Source organism: Venturia canescens, chromosome 7 (genome assembly GCF_019457755.1).
Source record: "Venturia canescens isolate UGA chromosome 7, ASM1945775v1, whole genome shotgun sequence".
Lineage (NCBI taxonomy): Eukaryota > Metazoa > Arthropoda > Insecta > Hymenoptera > Ichneumonidae > Venturia > Venturia canescens.
In genome coordinates this window covers 10,107,677-10,120,259 of record NC_057427.1, presented here as the reverse complement: position 1 = coordinate 10,120,259, position 12,583 = coordinate 10,107,677, and the positions used below count along the sequence as shown (strand labels likewise).

Below are 12,583 nucleotides of genomic sequence, written 5' to 3'. Positions count from 1 at the left end.
GATGAACGTTGAATTGGGAGGTTTCCAGTACATTTGACACACGTAAAGTTCGACTGAGACTTTTCATATTTTCCCATTATTTTTTGTATACTCGCGAGCATTCGAACAACATTGAGCATGAGCATCGAGAGAGCTCTGAATTTTACGAAATTGAGCGTTCGGTTGGGCTGTTGTTGGCCGCCAAGGTCAGACGCGACGAATTGGGAAAGAATAAAATTCGAGTTGTTTTGGTGGCTTTCGCTCGTCAGCGCTCTTGGGCTTTTCGCACCTCTGTTGTATTCGGTTTATAAATGCCAATCGGATTCACTCGTACTTACCAAATCCGCGTGCTTTCTTGGGGCCGTTTCCGGATTCATCATTAAAACCATCGTTTGCAGAATCGACCGTAAGAATATACGGGTAAATGAATTTTCAGCCGCATTAAATCATTTTCTCAAACGCTTTCACGAAACTTTGGAAAACGAGTTGAAACTGATTTTCTAGACAGTGTCATTGCACTGTTCTTCACTTCTGTACTTCTGAATAAATTTCTCTTCGAACTCTCGGGCTCCTGAGAAACTGCTTTTTGCACGAGAATCCTTCCACCGGGTCGGAAACTGGGCCAAATTTTCACTCGAACTAATTTTTTTTTTCTCCGCGACGATTAACAAAACGCAAACAGACGTTTTTTTCACTCAAAACAAAGAGATTTGGGATCGTCTCCGACACGGTCATGAGGATCAACGGTTACGAATCTCTGCTCGGAAAAAAAATCGTCTACTCCCGAGTACAGAACAAGATTAGAATTGTTTCGCTCATTATTCGAGTTTTTGAAGAGAAAAGAACAATCTTTTGCATTCGTAAATATCTGTTGAAATGAAATTTTGTAGGCGCTAATTAGCGAGATGGAAGAATTTATAGAAAAGGCAAAACCGTACGAGCGTCTTGTTCTCGAACGTTACGTCAAAAAATGCACGTTTCTTCACGTTTCTATATCAATAATTAATTACATGACGACACCGTTCGGAGTTTTGGGGACGTTGTTATTCCTGGACGACCAACAATTTCCTACGTCCGCTGTTTACCCTTTTCTCACCGACTACTGGCCGATAACGTACCTTATTTACATACATCAAAGTTTCGTGGGTTTCCAATGTTCGGTTGGCGCCACTATCAACTGCCAAGCCGCCTTTTTTATGTGGTACGTTGGCGCAAGATTCGAATTGTTCATTCAAGAATTTCAAAACGTCAAGGATCTGAGAAGCTTCTGCGAAAGTGTCAAGAAACACCAACATTTACTCGAGTAAAAGATTACCCTTAAAAAAAAAAAATCTACTTTTCTGTTCTTATCGTATCAATCATTATTTACATGAATTTTTATGTGTTTTAGGTTAGCCGGAAACGTGAAATATACGATGTCGTTTATAGCACTGACCACCACGATGATGAGTGGCGTTGCGACAGTTTTCGGTTGCCTCCAAATAGTCAGTGTAAGCTTAAATTATTTCTGCACCCATTTGTTCCATTGAAAATTCAGCACCATTCTCGTCGATCGAGAGGTGAGGTTTTATAATGATAACTATTAAATATTTTTATCGTTCAATATTTTTGATCGACTGAAACGAAGAATCAACCTATGATGGTGAAAATGGAATTTGGATTTGTAGCCTTCATATCCATCGCATGTTTGTTCGTTTGTGCTTGGCCCGCCGACAATTTGATCGACGTCGTGAGTAAAAACTTCCGTGAGCGTCTAAGAATTTGTTGAAATGTGAAATGTACCTTTTTTCGAATACATTTTCGACTCTAGTAAAGAGCTTTTTTATGTAATTTGATGGTTTTGTGAAAAATACCAATGCAACTGCTTCAAGGGAAGAACTACGAATTATTGTACAAATTTTATTTTAACTGGAGTTTTTTTAAAATGAAAAACATCATTAAAAATTATATTCAGTGTGGTTGTGTAGGAACTGCGGCGTATAATGTGGCTTGGATGGAAATGACCCCAGAAACTATGAAAAGCATGTTGATCGTCATTCAAAGGTCACAAAGACCAGTGGTCGCATCAATCGGTGGTTTTTTGCCTGCTCTGTCTCTGCGGTATTTTGGATCGGTAACAATATTCAGAATGCTTTTATGAAATTTCCATGACAAACGACGATACCCGATATCGTCAAGATTTTTCAACCCTTCGTCGGAGAAGGCATTAATTTTGATACTTTACCATCGGTGCTTTTCCAGGGAAGCACCAGTGCTTTGTCGTGTCCCCCTGGACCGGCTTGCATTTAAGGTAGGCATCGCAATACCCTCTCCTGTGAAGGTTAAGAAATCCTGACGATACCTTACCCGATACCCTCAATTTAGGGTTACGCGAATAGTCAGAGTGCCCAAAAAAATTGAAACAATTCGTTAAACACTCGTAACGACGAGAGTCTACCCATTTTCAGTTCCTCTCGGCAGCATTTTCGTACTTTACGACGCTTCGGATCACCGTAAGCGTTGACGAAGATTGAAAATTCGAGTGCCTCGGGGTTGGAAATCATTGAAATTAAAAAAAATATTGAGCATTACAAGAGCGCGAGAAAGAAAGAGTTTGTTTATGTATACTGTAGTGAAATTATACTATGAATAGAATATTCACCCAAAAACATTCATTGTTTCTTTATTTCACAACCCTACTAAAAAAGTTCCTTAAATCAATGCAGTTTTTTTTATTAAAAGATGAGTCTATCGCGGTCACTTACGTTTCATGTTTTATTGTTATTTTCATCAAGAAAAGAAAGTTCAAAAAGTTTGGATATAAAAAAAACAAAGAAGAATAGTAAAACAGGAACACGGCCCAACAGCGCACCCAATAGTTGCGACCACAAAGGAGCATGACAGCTCTTTTTGCCGATTGAGTCAACATGAGTATATATATAATTATTAATAGACGTACATAACCTCACAAATTCCATGCGTAGAACTCCTATTATCAGTTGAGCATGTGTATGTAACTTTTGCATCATTCCAATTGAAGAAATATGTGTATTGTATACCGGCGCATACAATCCATTTGTGTATAGAAAAATGATTTGATGTTGACATCAGAACAGAATAATCTTCTTGAAGAAGCCTAAAAATTATTGGGGTAAGCAGTTTATTATTATTGGTCGTTTTTTAGTATTTAAAAAGATGAAAATTTCGGCAATCGGCACTTTCTAACCCCCAACTACAAATTAATCGATTCTTATTTAACGGCTCATTAATGAACCGATCGACTTCGGAACGAGATTACATTTGTTTTTTTTTTCAACTCTATTGAGCTCAAAAGTTAAGTTTCGGGATATATACGATGTAATGCATTTCAAAACACCCGTGACATGAAAAAATTTATATTTTTATCACAGACACGATCAAAGGAGCAGAAGGATTGCAACATTTTCAAGAGGTAAAGAAAAAGCGAATTTTTTATTAAGATGCTGCGCCGTTTTGATCTCGCTAAGCGAGCCTTAGGATGTTTGCGACGTCATCAAAGTACAAGCACTAGAGAAGCTCCACTCTCAGAAAGCTCCTCAAAGTTGGAATATCGGGCGGGGGATGTAATCCATGGTTTCAAAGTTGATCAAGTGTGTAGAATAGACGAGATGCATTTAGACGCAGTGAGTCTGACTCATTCGTCAACAGGAGCTCGTTACCTCCATTTGAGTAGAGACGACAGCAACAACGTATTTTCCATTAACTTCCGTACAATACCACGAGATTCTACAGGTTTGCCCCACGTTTTGGAGCACACGGTTCTTTGCGGTTCTCATCGTTATCCTTGTAGGGATCCGTTCTTCAAAATGCTGCGACGCTCTCTCGCAACTTTCATGAACGCCATGACAGGCCCTGATTACACTCTCTATCCTGTTTCTACGCAAAATCCCAAGGACTTGCGTAATCTTCAGTCGGTGTACCTGGACACGGTTTTCCGCCCAAGCCTCAGAGAGCTGGATTTCCGACAAGAAGGCTGGAGGCTCGAACACGCCGACGTTCATGATCCGAGTTCCCCAATCATTTTCAAAGGAGTCGTATTCAACGAGATGAAAGGCGTTTTCAATGAGAATCAAGCTATTTTCGGAGAGAAACTCTTGAACACAATTTTGCCCAGCCATACTTACGGTTTCTGCTCCGGAGGGGATCCTCTCGTTATACCACAAATGACACACAAAGCTCTTGTCAACTTCCACTCCAAACATTACCATCCGTCAAACGCGAGATTTTATTCCTACGGCAACGTTTCCCTGAAACAACATCTCAAATTCGTTGAAGAACTCTATCTTCGAGATGCTAAGAAAATTGATGTCTCCGACACTGTTGTTCCACCTGAAAAACGTTGGGGATCCCCGAAGAGAGATCACGTCACGTGCAGACCTGATCACATGGCTGCTGACCCAACCAGACAACATTCCATCGCTATTGCCCAACTCTGCAATGACATCAAAGACGTCGATACCACTTTTGATCTCTACGTCATCTCGCAACTTTTGCTCAAAGGACCGAACGCTTTGTTCTACAAGAATCTTATCGAGAGTAATTTAGCAACGGGATTTGGAAATTTGACTGGTTTCGAGACGCAGATCCGTGATACCATGTTCGCCGTGAGTCTCCAGGGCGTGAAATCCGAAGATTTCACTAAAATCGAGAAAATCTACGAAAATACATTGGAAACTATTGTGGAAGAGGGTTTTACGAGAGACGCGGTCGAGGCGGTACTGCACGGGATCGAACTGCACGTTAAACATCAAGCAGCTAATTTCGGCTTGAACCTTTTGTTCAGTCTCACAGCTTTGTGGAATCACGATGGCGATTTGATAAAGTCGTTGCGAATAAACGAGGCCATGAAGCGGTTCGTTGACGCTCTCGACAAAGATCCAAAATACCTCAATAAAATCGTGAAAAAATATCTTCTCGAGAACAAACACAAACTAACGCTGACGATGTCTCCGGACGATAATTACGAGAAATTGCGTTGTGCAGCTGAGGAGAAACTCTTGAAATCAAAATTGGATTCATTGAGCAAAGAAGAATTGGCGAAAATTTTTGAGGATGGAAAAATTCTCTTGGCCGACCAACAGAAGGAAGAACCCGAAGTTTTGCCCACCCTTAAAATCGGGGATTTGAAAGCAGATGTGGAGCGTTACGAAACTCGGGATCTCACAGTTTCCGATGTCCCGGTCCAAATCTCCGTTCAACCGACCAACGGAATTTCTTACTATCGAGCAATTCTCAATACGAGAGAGCTCGATGACGAGATGAAAAAATTGTTACCAATATTCAATTCCGTGGTGGCAAAAATGGGAACAAAGAAAAACGATTATCGAAGCTTCGACCGTCTCTGCGAGCTCAAAACCGGTGGTTTGAGTTTTTCGAGCCACGTAGCCGACAAGAAAGACAGCACGAGTCACTACGAAGAAGGAATACTTTTGCAGTCTTACTGTCTTGACAAAAATGCCAAAGATATGTGGAACATTTGGGAAGAATTGTTCAACGAAGTCGAGCTCCAGGATCCCAAACGTTTGGAGAATTTGGTGAAGGAGTACGCGGGAGATGTGATCAATGGCATCGCCGATTCGGGCCACCACTACGCGATGAGCAGCGCCAAAAGTCTCGTTGCCGAATCTGCGAGACTTCGTGAAAGTCTCTCCGGCCTTGAGCATGTCAGCAGGATGAAAAATATCGCTCGGTTGGAAAATTTTCATGAAATACTCGATAAAATACGGAATATACGCAAACACGTTTTCACGAAAAATCATTTACGATCCTCCATCAATTTGTCGCCTGAGAATCATGACGACGTTCTTTCCGGCATGAATCAATTCTACGGAGCTCTCGAGGGCAAGCCCACGAAATCACGCCTCATTACTGCCCACGAATTATCTTCAGGCCACCACGAAAAAGCTATCCACCACGTTATGCCCTACACCGTTAATTATTCGTCGAAAGCCATACTCACCGTCCCTTACGAAAATCCTGAATATCCTGTTCTCAGGATCCTCGCTAAATTGATAACGAACCTTTATTTGTTCCCAGAACTAAGGGAAAAAGGAGGGGCTTACGGAGCCGGCGCTAGTTTATCGCCCGAAGGCATTTTCACTTTTTACTCTTACAGAGATCCCAACTCCACGAGAACTCTCGATATTTTTGACCGGACCTGTGATTTCTTGAAAAAATCTGATTTCACCGAGAAAGATATCGACGAAGCAAAACTCGGAGTTTTCCAACAAATCGATGCCCCCATTCCGCCTGGTAATCGCGGCCTGAGAAAGTTTGCTTTTGGCCTCGACGATGACGACGTTCAGAGACAAAGACTCGGACTCATGAAAGTCACAAGGGAACAGTTGCTAGCGGTTGCTGATAAATATCTTCTCCCAGGAAAACACGGCTTGAAAATTGGCCGTGCCCTCATAGGACCTGCCAATTCCGAACTCGAAAATAGGGCCTCGCAAGGCTGGAACGTTCTTGAACAGGACGAAAAGAGTCGGGCTCGAGCTTGCTGATTTTCAGCTAGAAAATACAAAAATGTCCATAATTTCCAAAAAAATCTTCGTTGAAAACGCCACTCCGACTTCAATTTTTTTCCTAATAACGCAAACTTGTCAATATTTTACTGAATAAAACCTTACGACAAATTACTCTTACGTCGATGCCATTTTTTAAAATTTTACGTTTTATAAGTGAACAAAATTATTTTCATCAACTTTTAGAGTATGATCGATGGCGAAGGTGATGAGGAATATTTTTGCCAAGTTTTGGATCTGCTGCACGAAACACAGTGGCTTTACAAATTTCCGGTGACAGAAATATTGATTAGAAATACTTTGGAAAATTTTCCTGACGGATGGATGTCTGCGCTGAGAAATTTAAATAATGAAGAGCTCAATGAGCTCGTTGTCAATAAGAGAATCGAGGTTTGATGAGTTCGTGTGATAATGTACATAGAATTGTTCTTAATAAAGAATATTTCAAATATAAAACTTTTTTTTCTTCAAAGATCGACCGGCCGGAGTCTCTTTTATCATTTGTTGAAAAATGTCGTTTCCTGGACAAGTTGCCGCCAGTGATCAGTGATGATGTAGAAATTTTGCCGAAATCTTTCCAAACGGGTATGAGCAAAAAGAAGCAACACGAAATTGTATGTCTGGCAAATTTGGTGCAGTCGCAATGTGAGAAGAAAGGAATAAAAACCATCGTTGACCTTGGCGCCGGTTTGGTATAAACAAAATGATACTGAACATGTTTTTCAAATAGTTTACTTCGAATGTGCTTAACATTCTTTATTTCGTATGAAAAATAATAAATTCTAGATGAATTTTGACAACTGAATGCTTTCAGGGCTACGTTTGCCAACTTTTAAATTTTCTTCACAATTATCGGGTTCTCGGCTTAGAATCAAATGAAAAAAACGTGGAAGCTGCAAAACGGAAGCAACGCGAATATTATCCTGCGTCGATTGATCGCGTAGATTACGTGTGCGCTAAAATCGATTCGAGCTCTGGGATGGAAATAAGGAATTTTTTGAAAAAGTCCAACGGGGATGTTGAAGAAGAATTTTGTCTGATCGGCCTCCACGCGTGTGGCGATCTCGGCGTAGACGCGTGCGATTTATTTTCTAAAATTCCATCAGCAAAGATTCTCATCCTGTTGTCATGTTGCTATCACAAAATGGAGAATAAGCCACATGAATGTACCGATAAATTTCGCAATTTTCCAATATCTGAAACTTTGAAAAATATCTTCGAGTCTTCGGATCGCCATTACAACGAATTTTTGAATCGTCCTTTCCTGAGACTGGCTTGTCAAGAGCCCGCTGTCCGATGGAATCGAATGTCACATGAAACACATCGCCAACACGCGTTCCACGTTCTGGCAAGAGCAGTTTTGGAATCGTTTGCACACAAAAGTACGGTTTTTGTGGTATTTTCAAAAATTACGAAAGAAATTACGAATTTTATAGTTTTCCAATTTCATTAAAAGCAAATTGTATATTTTCATTAAACTTTAGCTTGATCTTTCCCCAGACTCAATAATACTGAAAAAAAGAACGCGTAAAGCGACGAGAAATTCGCAGTGCATCGATTTCGAAACGTATCTTCAAGACGCAATGCTCCGCTATGAATTCAAATGCAATGATGAAAATTCATTGACAGATACTGCGGAGATTCGAGAATCTATTTTATCAGAATGGAAAAAAGTTCTGGCGAAGCTTGACGACATTGAAATTTATACAGGGTTGCAATTGATGTTGCAAAGTCCAGCTGAATCATTGATTTTACGAGATCGTCGGTGTTGGCTTGTAGAAATGAGTTACGACACTGAAATTATTCCTGTTACAAGCAGATCTCTTTCGCCCCGATCTCATGCGATTGTATCAAGAAAAAAATGTACGTAACAATGGCGAAAGAAGGTTTCGTACTATTCAATTGTGGATAAATATCAACTGTACAAATTCTAAATCTATATAAAATTATAATAACACAAACGTTTCAATTAAAGACAATAATTTTGTTCATCTGACCCTTTATTATCGTACATAAGGATGAATTTGTGAGGCTGCCTTGATGTTCGTTTTAATAGCACTCGGGGCTTTGCCTATTTGACCCACTGTAAGACAAAAAATTTTATTAACTCGTCACCAGAGTAATTGATCGAAAAATTTCGTTACATTGATTCAGAAATGAGGAGATGAATGCACATTATTTGATTGAAAATTTTGAGGGATTCTTACTCTGTGAGTTTCCAAGAGGTCCTTGGCCACCGGCACCAGGTTGACTTCCTGGCCTTCCAACCATCATTCCCGCAGGCACTGGACTTACACCCGACTGTCCCATTTGTACAGCATCAGACTATTATTGGAATAAACAGCACAATGAGAATTGAAAAATTCTTCACGTAATCATACGCAATTTGGTATAACTTTCAGTTACCTTCAAACCACTGCCCATTCCAACAGCGGTAACAAGGACATTCGTGTCAGCAGTGCTGCTCGTTTGGGCCTGCGTTGTTCTTGAACCAGCTTCGCTTTCCCATTCTTCTCTAGCTTTGTTCGCAATGTCCCACACATGGTTTATCACTTTTGTGTATTGGGCAACTTGTTTCTGCAATAACGGAGTATTAGCAAAAGAAAAAAAAATTGAACAATAGCAGAACAACGGATGGAAAACTTAATCAATAAGACTGACTCTATGAATTAAAAAAACGCTACAGCACGAACAAACGGAATCAAGTGGTTGAATAGTATTGCTCATGTCCAAATAATCAATTTCCTGAAAACCGGCCCAATATTTTTTGTTAATTCTTTCAATTTCTTCAAGAATTCTTATGAATTTGAGACCTTGAGCATCTACTAATTGTGGTATAATTATTTTTCCACATTCATGATGATTCTTACAAATTATTCATTAAATATTTATTGGAATAGTACTTAAGTGAATTTTTATTTATCAAACAGAAAACACGCAAAACCATTGATTTCTATTCGAAAGGAAAATTTAAAGTTTCAGTGAATTGAATTGATCAACTTTCATTGTGAATATTTCTACCCAATAGAAATTAAATTGATAAATTAAATTCGCAGAAGATATGTAACAGGACAGATTTTTCAGAAATATTGATCATTACAAGTCTGATTGCATAATCAAAACTTCCTCAATCCTTCACGTATAAGGTCATCGAATGAGAAAGAAGTTATTCTTGTTCATTGTCAGTATAGTTGAACTCCTTATAAAGAGGAAGCCATTGAGGATAAGATGATCGGCTTGCTACTGTCGATCAACATGACTGAACTTTCATACACCATGGAAATTCTTTTTTCATGACAATTTATCAACATTGATGCTTCTGTTTCTAAGATTTGATTTTTTGATTACTGAGGCTAATGAAAAATCATATAATTAACCAAAACATGTGTACATGAAGGGTAAACATTCATGGATTTCAGAAGCCGAAACTTGAATTTTGATTTAGCTTACATTGCAGTCCTAGTTGTTGCGGTACAGTTAGCAGTAACAGGAGGACATACAAAATTTTACTTCCAGCTTTATTCCGATAAATCATTTTAGTTTTCAATTCTCTTCTCAATTCTTTCAAAGGGATCAATAAGGAAAAGTTATTCTCACGTGTGATGCATCGTAGCTCAGATTTGCTGCCTTTATTTCAAGTTGCACCATCTTTTGTTCCGCTTGAGGTTCTGGTTTGGTTCGCAGATAATCTGGGACAAGATCATGAGCAAACGTAGATATTCTTCCCTCTGTCATTCTCACAAGATCTTCATCCTTCTCTGGACTCAACAATAGCGGTAGAACTGTCAAACTCCTTAAATTGGGTGCTTTGTCATGAGCCAAAATTTTGGACAGGCTTGTGAGCTATTAACCCAATATAATTGCTAAGTTTTAGTATCGTTCAATTATTGTATTACTTGTAAAAAAATGTGTAACGATAACTGTGTATTTTGGTACGATTAGAGAAATATCGGTATACTAAGACGGACCCAGAACACAAAGCAACTATAACGATCGAGTAAATTTGCGCCCATCGGTGAGTAACCCAAATAAATGAAGATACAATTATTTTCATTTTGATGAGTATCTTATTAAATTTGAGAAAAATTGGTATACTTACGTGACCAGCAATGAGTGCAAAGTTATCGAGAAAACTCGGCCAATTTAGCGTTTCGTACTCGTGTTCCAATTTAAATATCATTGAAGCTATTGAAGATTTGAGATCATTCACTCTCATTGTAATAGCCTCGAGAGCGGAATCTAATTGCTTTTCTTCTCGCTGCATTTTTAAGATTTGATTAATAGATGAATTGCTTTTTAATTCTCGTCCGATTAGTCCCCTTTACTTTATTGTGCAAGGGTAAAGTTTGACACTTTCAACGCTTTCAACAATGACCGGATCGGAGGTTATGTTCCAGCATAGGCCATAAAGCATAAAAAATATAGAGGGTATGGCGCATAATTACCCACCGTGCATATTCCATTGAAATTTTGCATTGGCATCACTGGGCTTGAACACGAAGATTCATAGAGGGCATGATACTAATAGAAAATATTTTTCTGTTTTATCATTCGTTATAAGTATTAATGAATATGTAGTATACAGATAGAGCGTCGGGTTGTATTTTTTGGAGCAGCAGCGCTGATCACTCGCTAATTCAAATATTGAAGTGCTGCATGAGCATTTGAAGAAAAAAGATACGACGACAGAGATTCTCAACTTTGTTGACAGTCGAGTAAAGACACATTTACATCTTTACCAGAAACATTTCAACGAAAATTTGCACAACTACCACCATATATCAACTCTGCTAAACATTCTATTCGTAAATCTATAAATCGCAACGACTGTATCATGAAAATAAATAATATGAAAATATTATATCTAACGGTTCATTATTTGAAAAAAATACTTCCATGAAATATCCAAACGTCATCCTGACGTTCACGTATTTTGATCATTCAATCGGCAGAATGTCTACATTTGTAACATGAAAATCATTTTACATATTTCGCGCACTCGTATTTAAAAAAAAAATCGTTGGTGTAGTTACTCACGGTTACAGGAACGGGCCTCGATCTTCTTCCTACCTTTTTCTCCCGCGATCCTTGCGATCTCCGTTTTCCTCGACGATCCTCTCCCTCTCCCTCTCCGTCTTCCTCCACGATCCTTTCGCTTTCCCTCTGCCTCTACGATTCTCTTATCCTGCTCCATGGTTCTGATCATAAAGAACTTTCCACATATTTTCAACACACTTTTCTTCCAATGTTTTTTCGTCCTCCCATGTTTGGAATTTATCATTTCACCTTTAACTTTTGTTATCACTTCACCGTATCGCAGAAAATCGTAATCGCGATTCATTATCACAAAGTTATATTTCCGCTGGTCTTTTTTTTCGAGAACGAACTTGGCTTTTTATTCACCAAAAATTTAACTTTATACCGACGCGAGAGAAAAAATTCGTTATTTAATTGTACGACCGATTGAATACGAAAATTAACATAAACGAAAAAAAATATCCCCATTTTCAGGGAGAGCTCTTCTTTACCTACTCTTCCCTAGGTTTTTTCCCCAGAAAACCATTTTTGCGCAAATGGATAAGCCAATATGTCGAGTAACAGAAACAATTGTAGTGACAAAACCTGTACCACCGTTTCATAGATAATCGAGTGTGCCCGCGTGCGTGCACGCGTGGTCGGTTGCTCGCGTCCTATTGTTAGCATTTGACTAGTAAAAACTATTCGTAATGCTGTACATAGCTGCGGTTATACGCGTTGCGTGCGTTGCTTAGCGTGCAGCGTTTGCAACTCCGACTTATCTGCATGGAATCTTGCCTGCGCGACTTCAAAGTGATACAGAAACTGTATCGAGCTCGGAACTGTGTCAAACTATCCGCTATGGAGTAGATTTACTGACTGTCCGTCTTCGCTTGCCGACAACCCCATGGCTTTAGGACCGTGCGTTAGGTGCTTTGCTTTGCGTTGCGTTGCTCGGGGTATGCTTGCATCTTAGCTCGCTTGCGGACACGCGCGCGTGCGAGCATACACAAGACTCTCGAAGCTATGTTACAGGCGTCACTAAA

The 12,583-nt window shown here is 39.4% G+C and overlaps 4 protein-coding genes across 6 annotated transcripts; 3 read left to right on the top strand and 1 right to left on the bottom strand.

Annotated features, from left to right (window-relative positions):
* Nucleotides 1-117: 117 nt before the first annotated feature.
* Nucleotides 118-2,492, top strand: LOC122413206 (odorant receptor 67c-like). The gene is made up of 6 exons (XM_043423382.1): nucleotides 118-399; nucleotides 870-1,282; nucleotides 1,370-1,469; nucleotides 1,607-1,708; nucleotides 1,934-2,092; nucleotides 2,427-2,492. Exons 1-6 carry the CDS (start codon nucleotides 118-120, stop codon nucleotides 2,490-2,492), a joined length of 1,122 nt encoding a protein of 373 aa, XP_043279317.1.
* A 388-nt stretch (nucleotides 2,493-2,880) lies between these two features.
* LOC122413338 (methyltransferase-like protein 25) lies at nucleotides 2,881-8,901 on the top strand. 2 transcript variants are annotated; one of them, XM_043423622.1, is made up of 7 exons: nucleotides 2,881-3,109; nucleotides 3,369-3,409; nucleotides 6,708-6,911; nucleotides 6,995-7,213; nucleotides 7,336-7,903; nucleotides 8,022-8,384; nucleotides 8,676-8,901. In XM_043423622.1, coding segments are annotated over exons 3-7 (1,353 nt in total). In that variant the 5' UTR covers nucleotides 2,881-3,109; nucleotides 3,369-3,409; nucleotides 6,708-6,710; the 3' UTR covers nucleotides 8,678-8,901. The 2 variants fall into 2 exon arrangements, with proteins under 2 accessions (XP_043279557.1, XP_043279556.1); XM_043423621.1 differs by lacking the exon at nucleotides 8,676-8,901 and having other exon boundaries at nucleotides 2,882-3,109; nucleotides 8,022-8,512.
* Nucleotides 3,416-6,641, top strand: LOC122413337 (presequence protease, mitochondrial). Its single transcript, XM_043423620.1, has one exon. The coding sequence runs from the start codon at nucleotides 3,438-3,440 to the stop codon at nucleotides 6,498-6,500; it is 3,063 nt and encodes a 1,020-aa protein (XP_043279555.1). The 5' UTR covers nucleotides 3,416-3,437; the 3' UTR covers nucleotides 6,501-6,641.
* On the bottom strand, nucleotides 8,504-10,923 carry MED8 (mediator complex subunit 8). Of its 2 annotated transcripts, XM_043423624.1 has the most exons (6): nucleotides 10,621-10,923; nucleotides 10,119-10,364; nucleotides 9,972-9,980; nucleotides 8,928-9,098; nucleotides 8,729-8,846; nucleotides 8,504-8,604 (listed from the first exon to the last, which is right to left on the bottom strand). In XM_043423624.1, the coding sequence occupies exons 1-6, from the start codon at nucleotides 10,783-10,785 to the stop codon at nucleotides 8,525-8,527; spliced, it is 789 nt and encodes a 262-aa protein (XP_043279559.1). In that variant the 5' UTR covers nucleotides 10,786-10,923; the 3' UTR covers nucleotides 8,504-8,524. The 2 variants fall into 2 exon arrangements, with proteins under 2 accessions (XP_043279559.1, XP_043279560.1); XM_043423625.1 differs by lacking the exon at nucleotides 9,972-9,980 and having other exon boundaries at nucleotides 10,621-10,922.
* Between the last annotated feature and the right edge of the window lie 1,660 nt (nucleotides 10,924-12,583).

Coding starts and splice junctions, on each gene's coding strand:
- LOC122413337 (XM_043423620.1), top strand. CDS start 3,438: ATGCTGCGCCGTTTTGATCTCGCTAAGCGAGCCTTAGGATGTTTGCGA.
- MED8 (XM_043423624.1), bottom strand. CDS start 10,785: ATGCAGCGAGAAGAAAAGCAATTAGATTCCGCTCTCGAGGCTATTACA. Junction 10,365..10,620: donor TTGCACTCATTGCTGGTCAC/GTAAGTATACCA, acceptor TTGGGTTAATAG/CTCACAAGCCTGTCCAAAAT. Junction 8,605..8,728: donor ACCTCTTGGAAACTCACAGA/GTAAGAATCCCT, acceptor TTTGTCTTACAG/TGGGTCAAATAGGCAAAGCC.
- LOC122413206 (XM_043423382.1), top strand. CDS start 118: ATGAGCATCGAGAGAGCTCTGAATTTTACGAAATTGAGCGTTCGGTTG. Junction 400..869: donor TCGACCGTAAGAATATACGG/GTAAATGAATTT, acceptor GAAATTTTGTAG/GCGCTAATTAGCGAGATGGA. Junction 1,283..1,369: donor AAACACCAACATTTACTCGA/GTAAAAGATTAC, acceptor TATGTGTTTTAG/GTTAGCCGGAAACGTGAAAT.
- LOC122413338 (XM_043423621.1), top strand. CDS start 6,711: ATGATCGATGGCGAAGGTGATGAGGAATATTTTTGCCAAGTTTTGGAT. Junction 6,912..6,994: donor TTGTCAATAAGAGAATCGAG/GTTTGATGAGTT, acceptor TTTTCTTCAAAG/ATCGACCGGCCGGAGTCTCT. Junction 7,904..8,021: donor GGAATCGTTTGCACACAAAA/GTACGGTTTTTG, acceptor ATCTTTCCCCAG/ACTCAATAATACTGAAAAAA.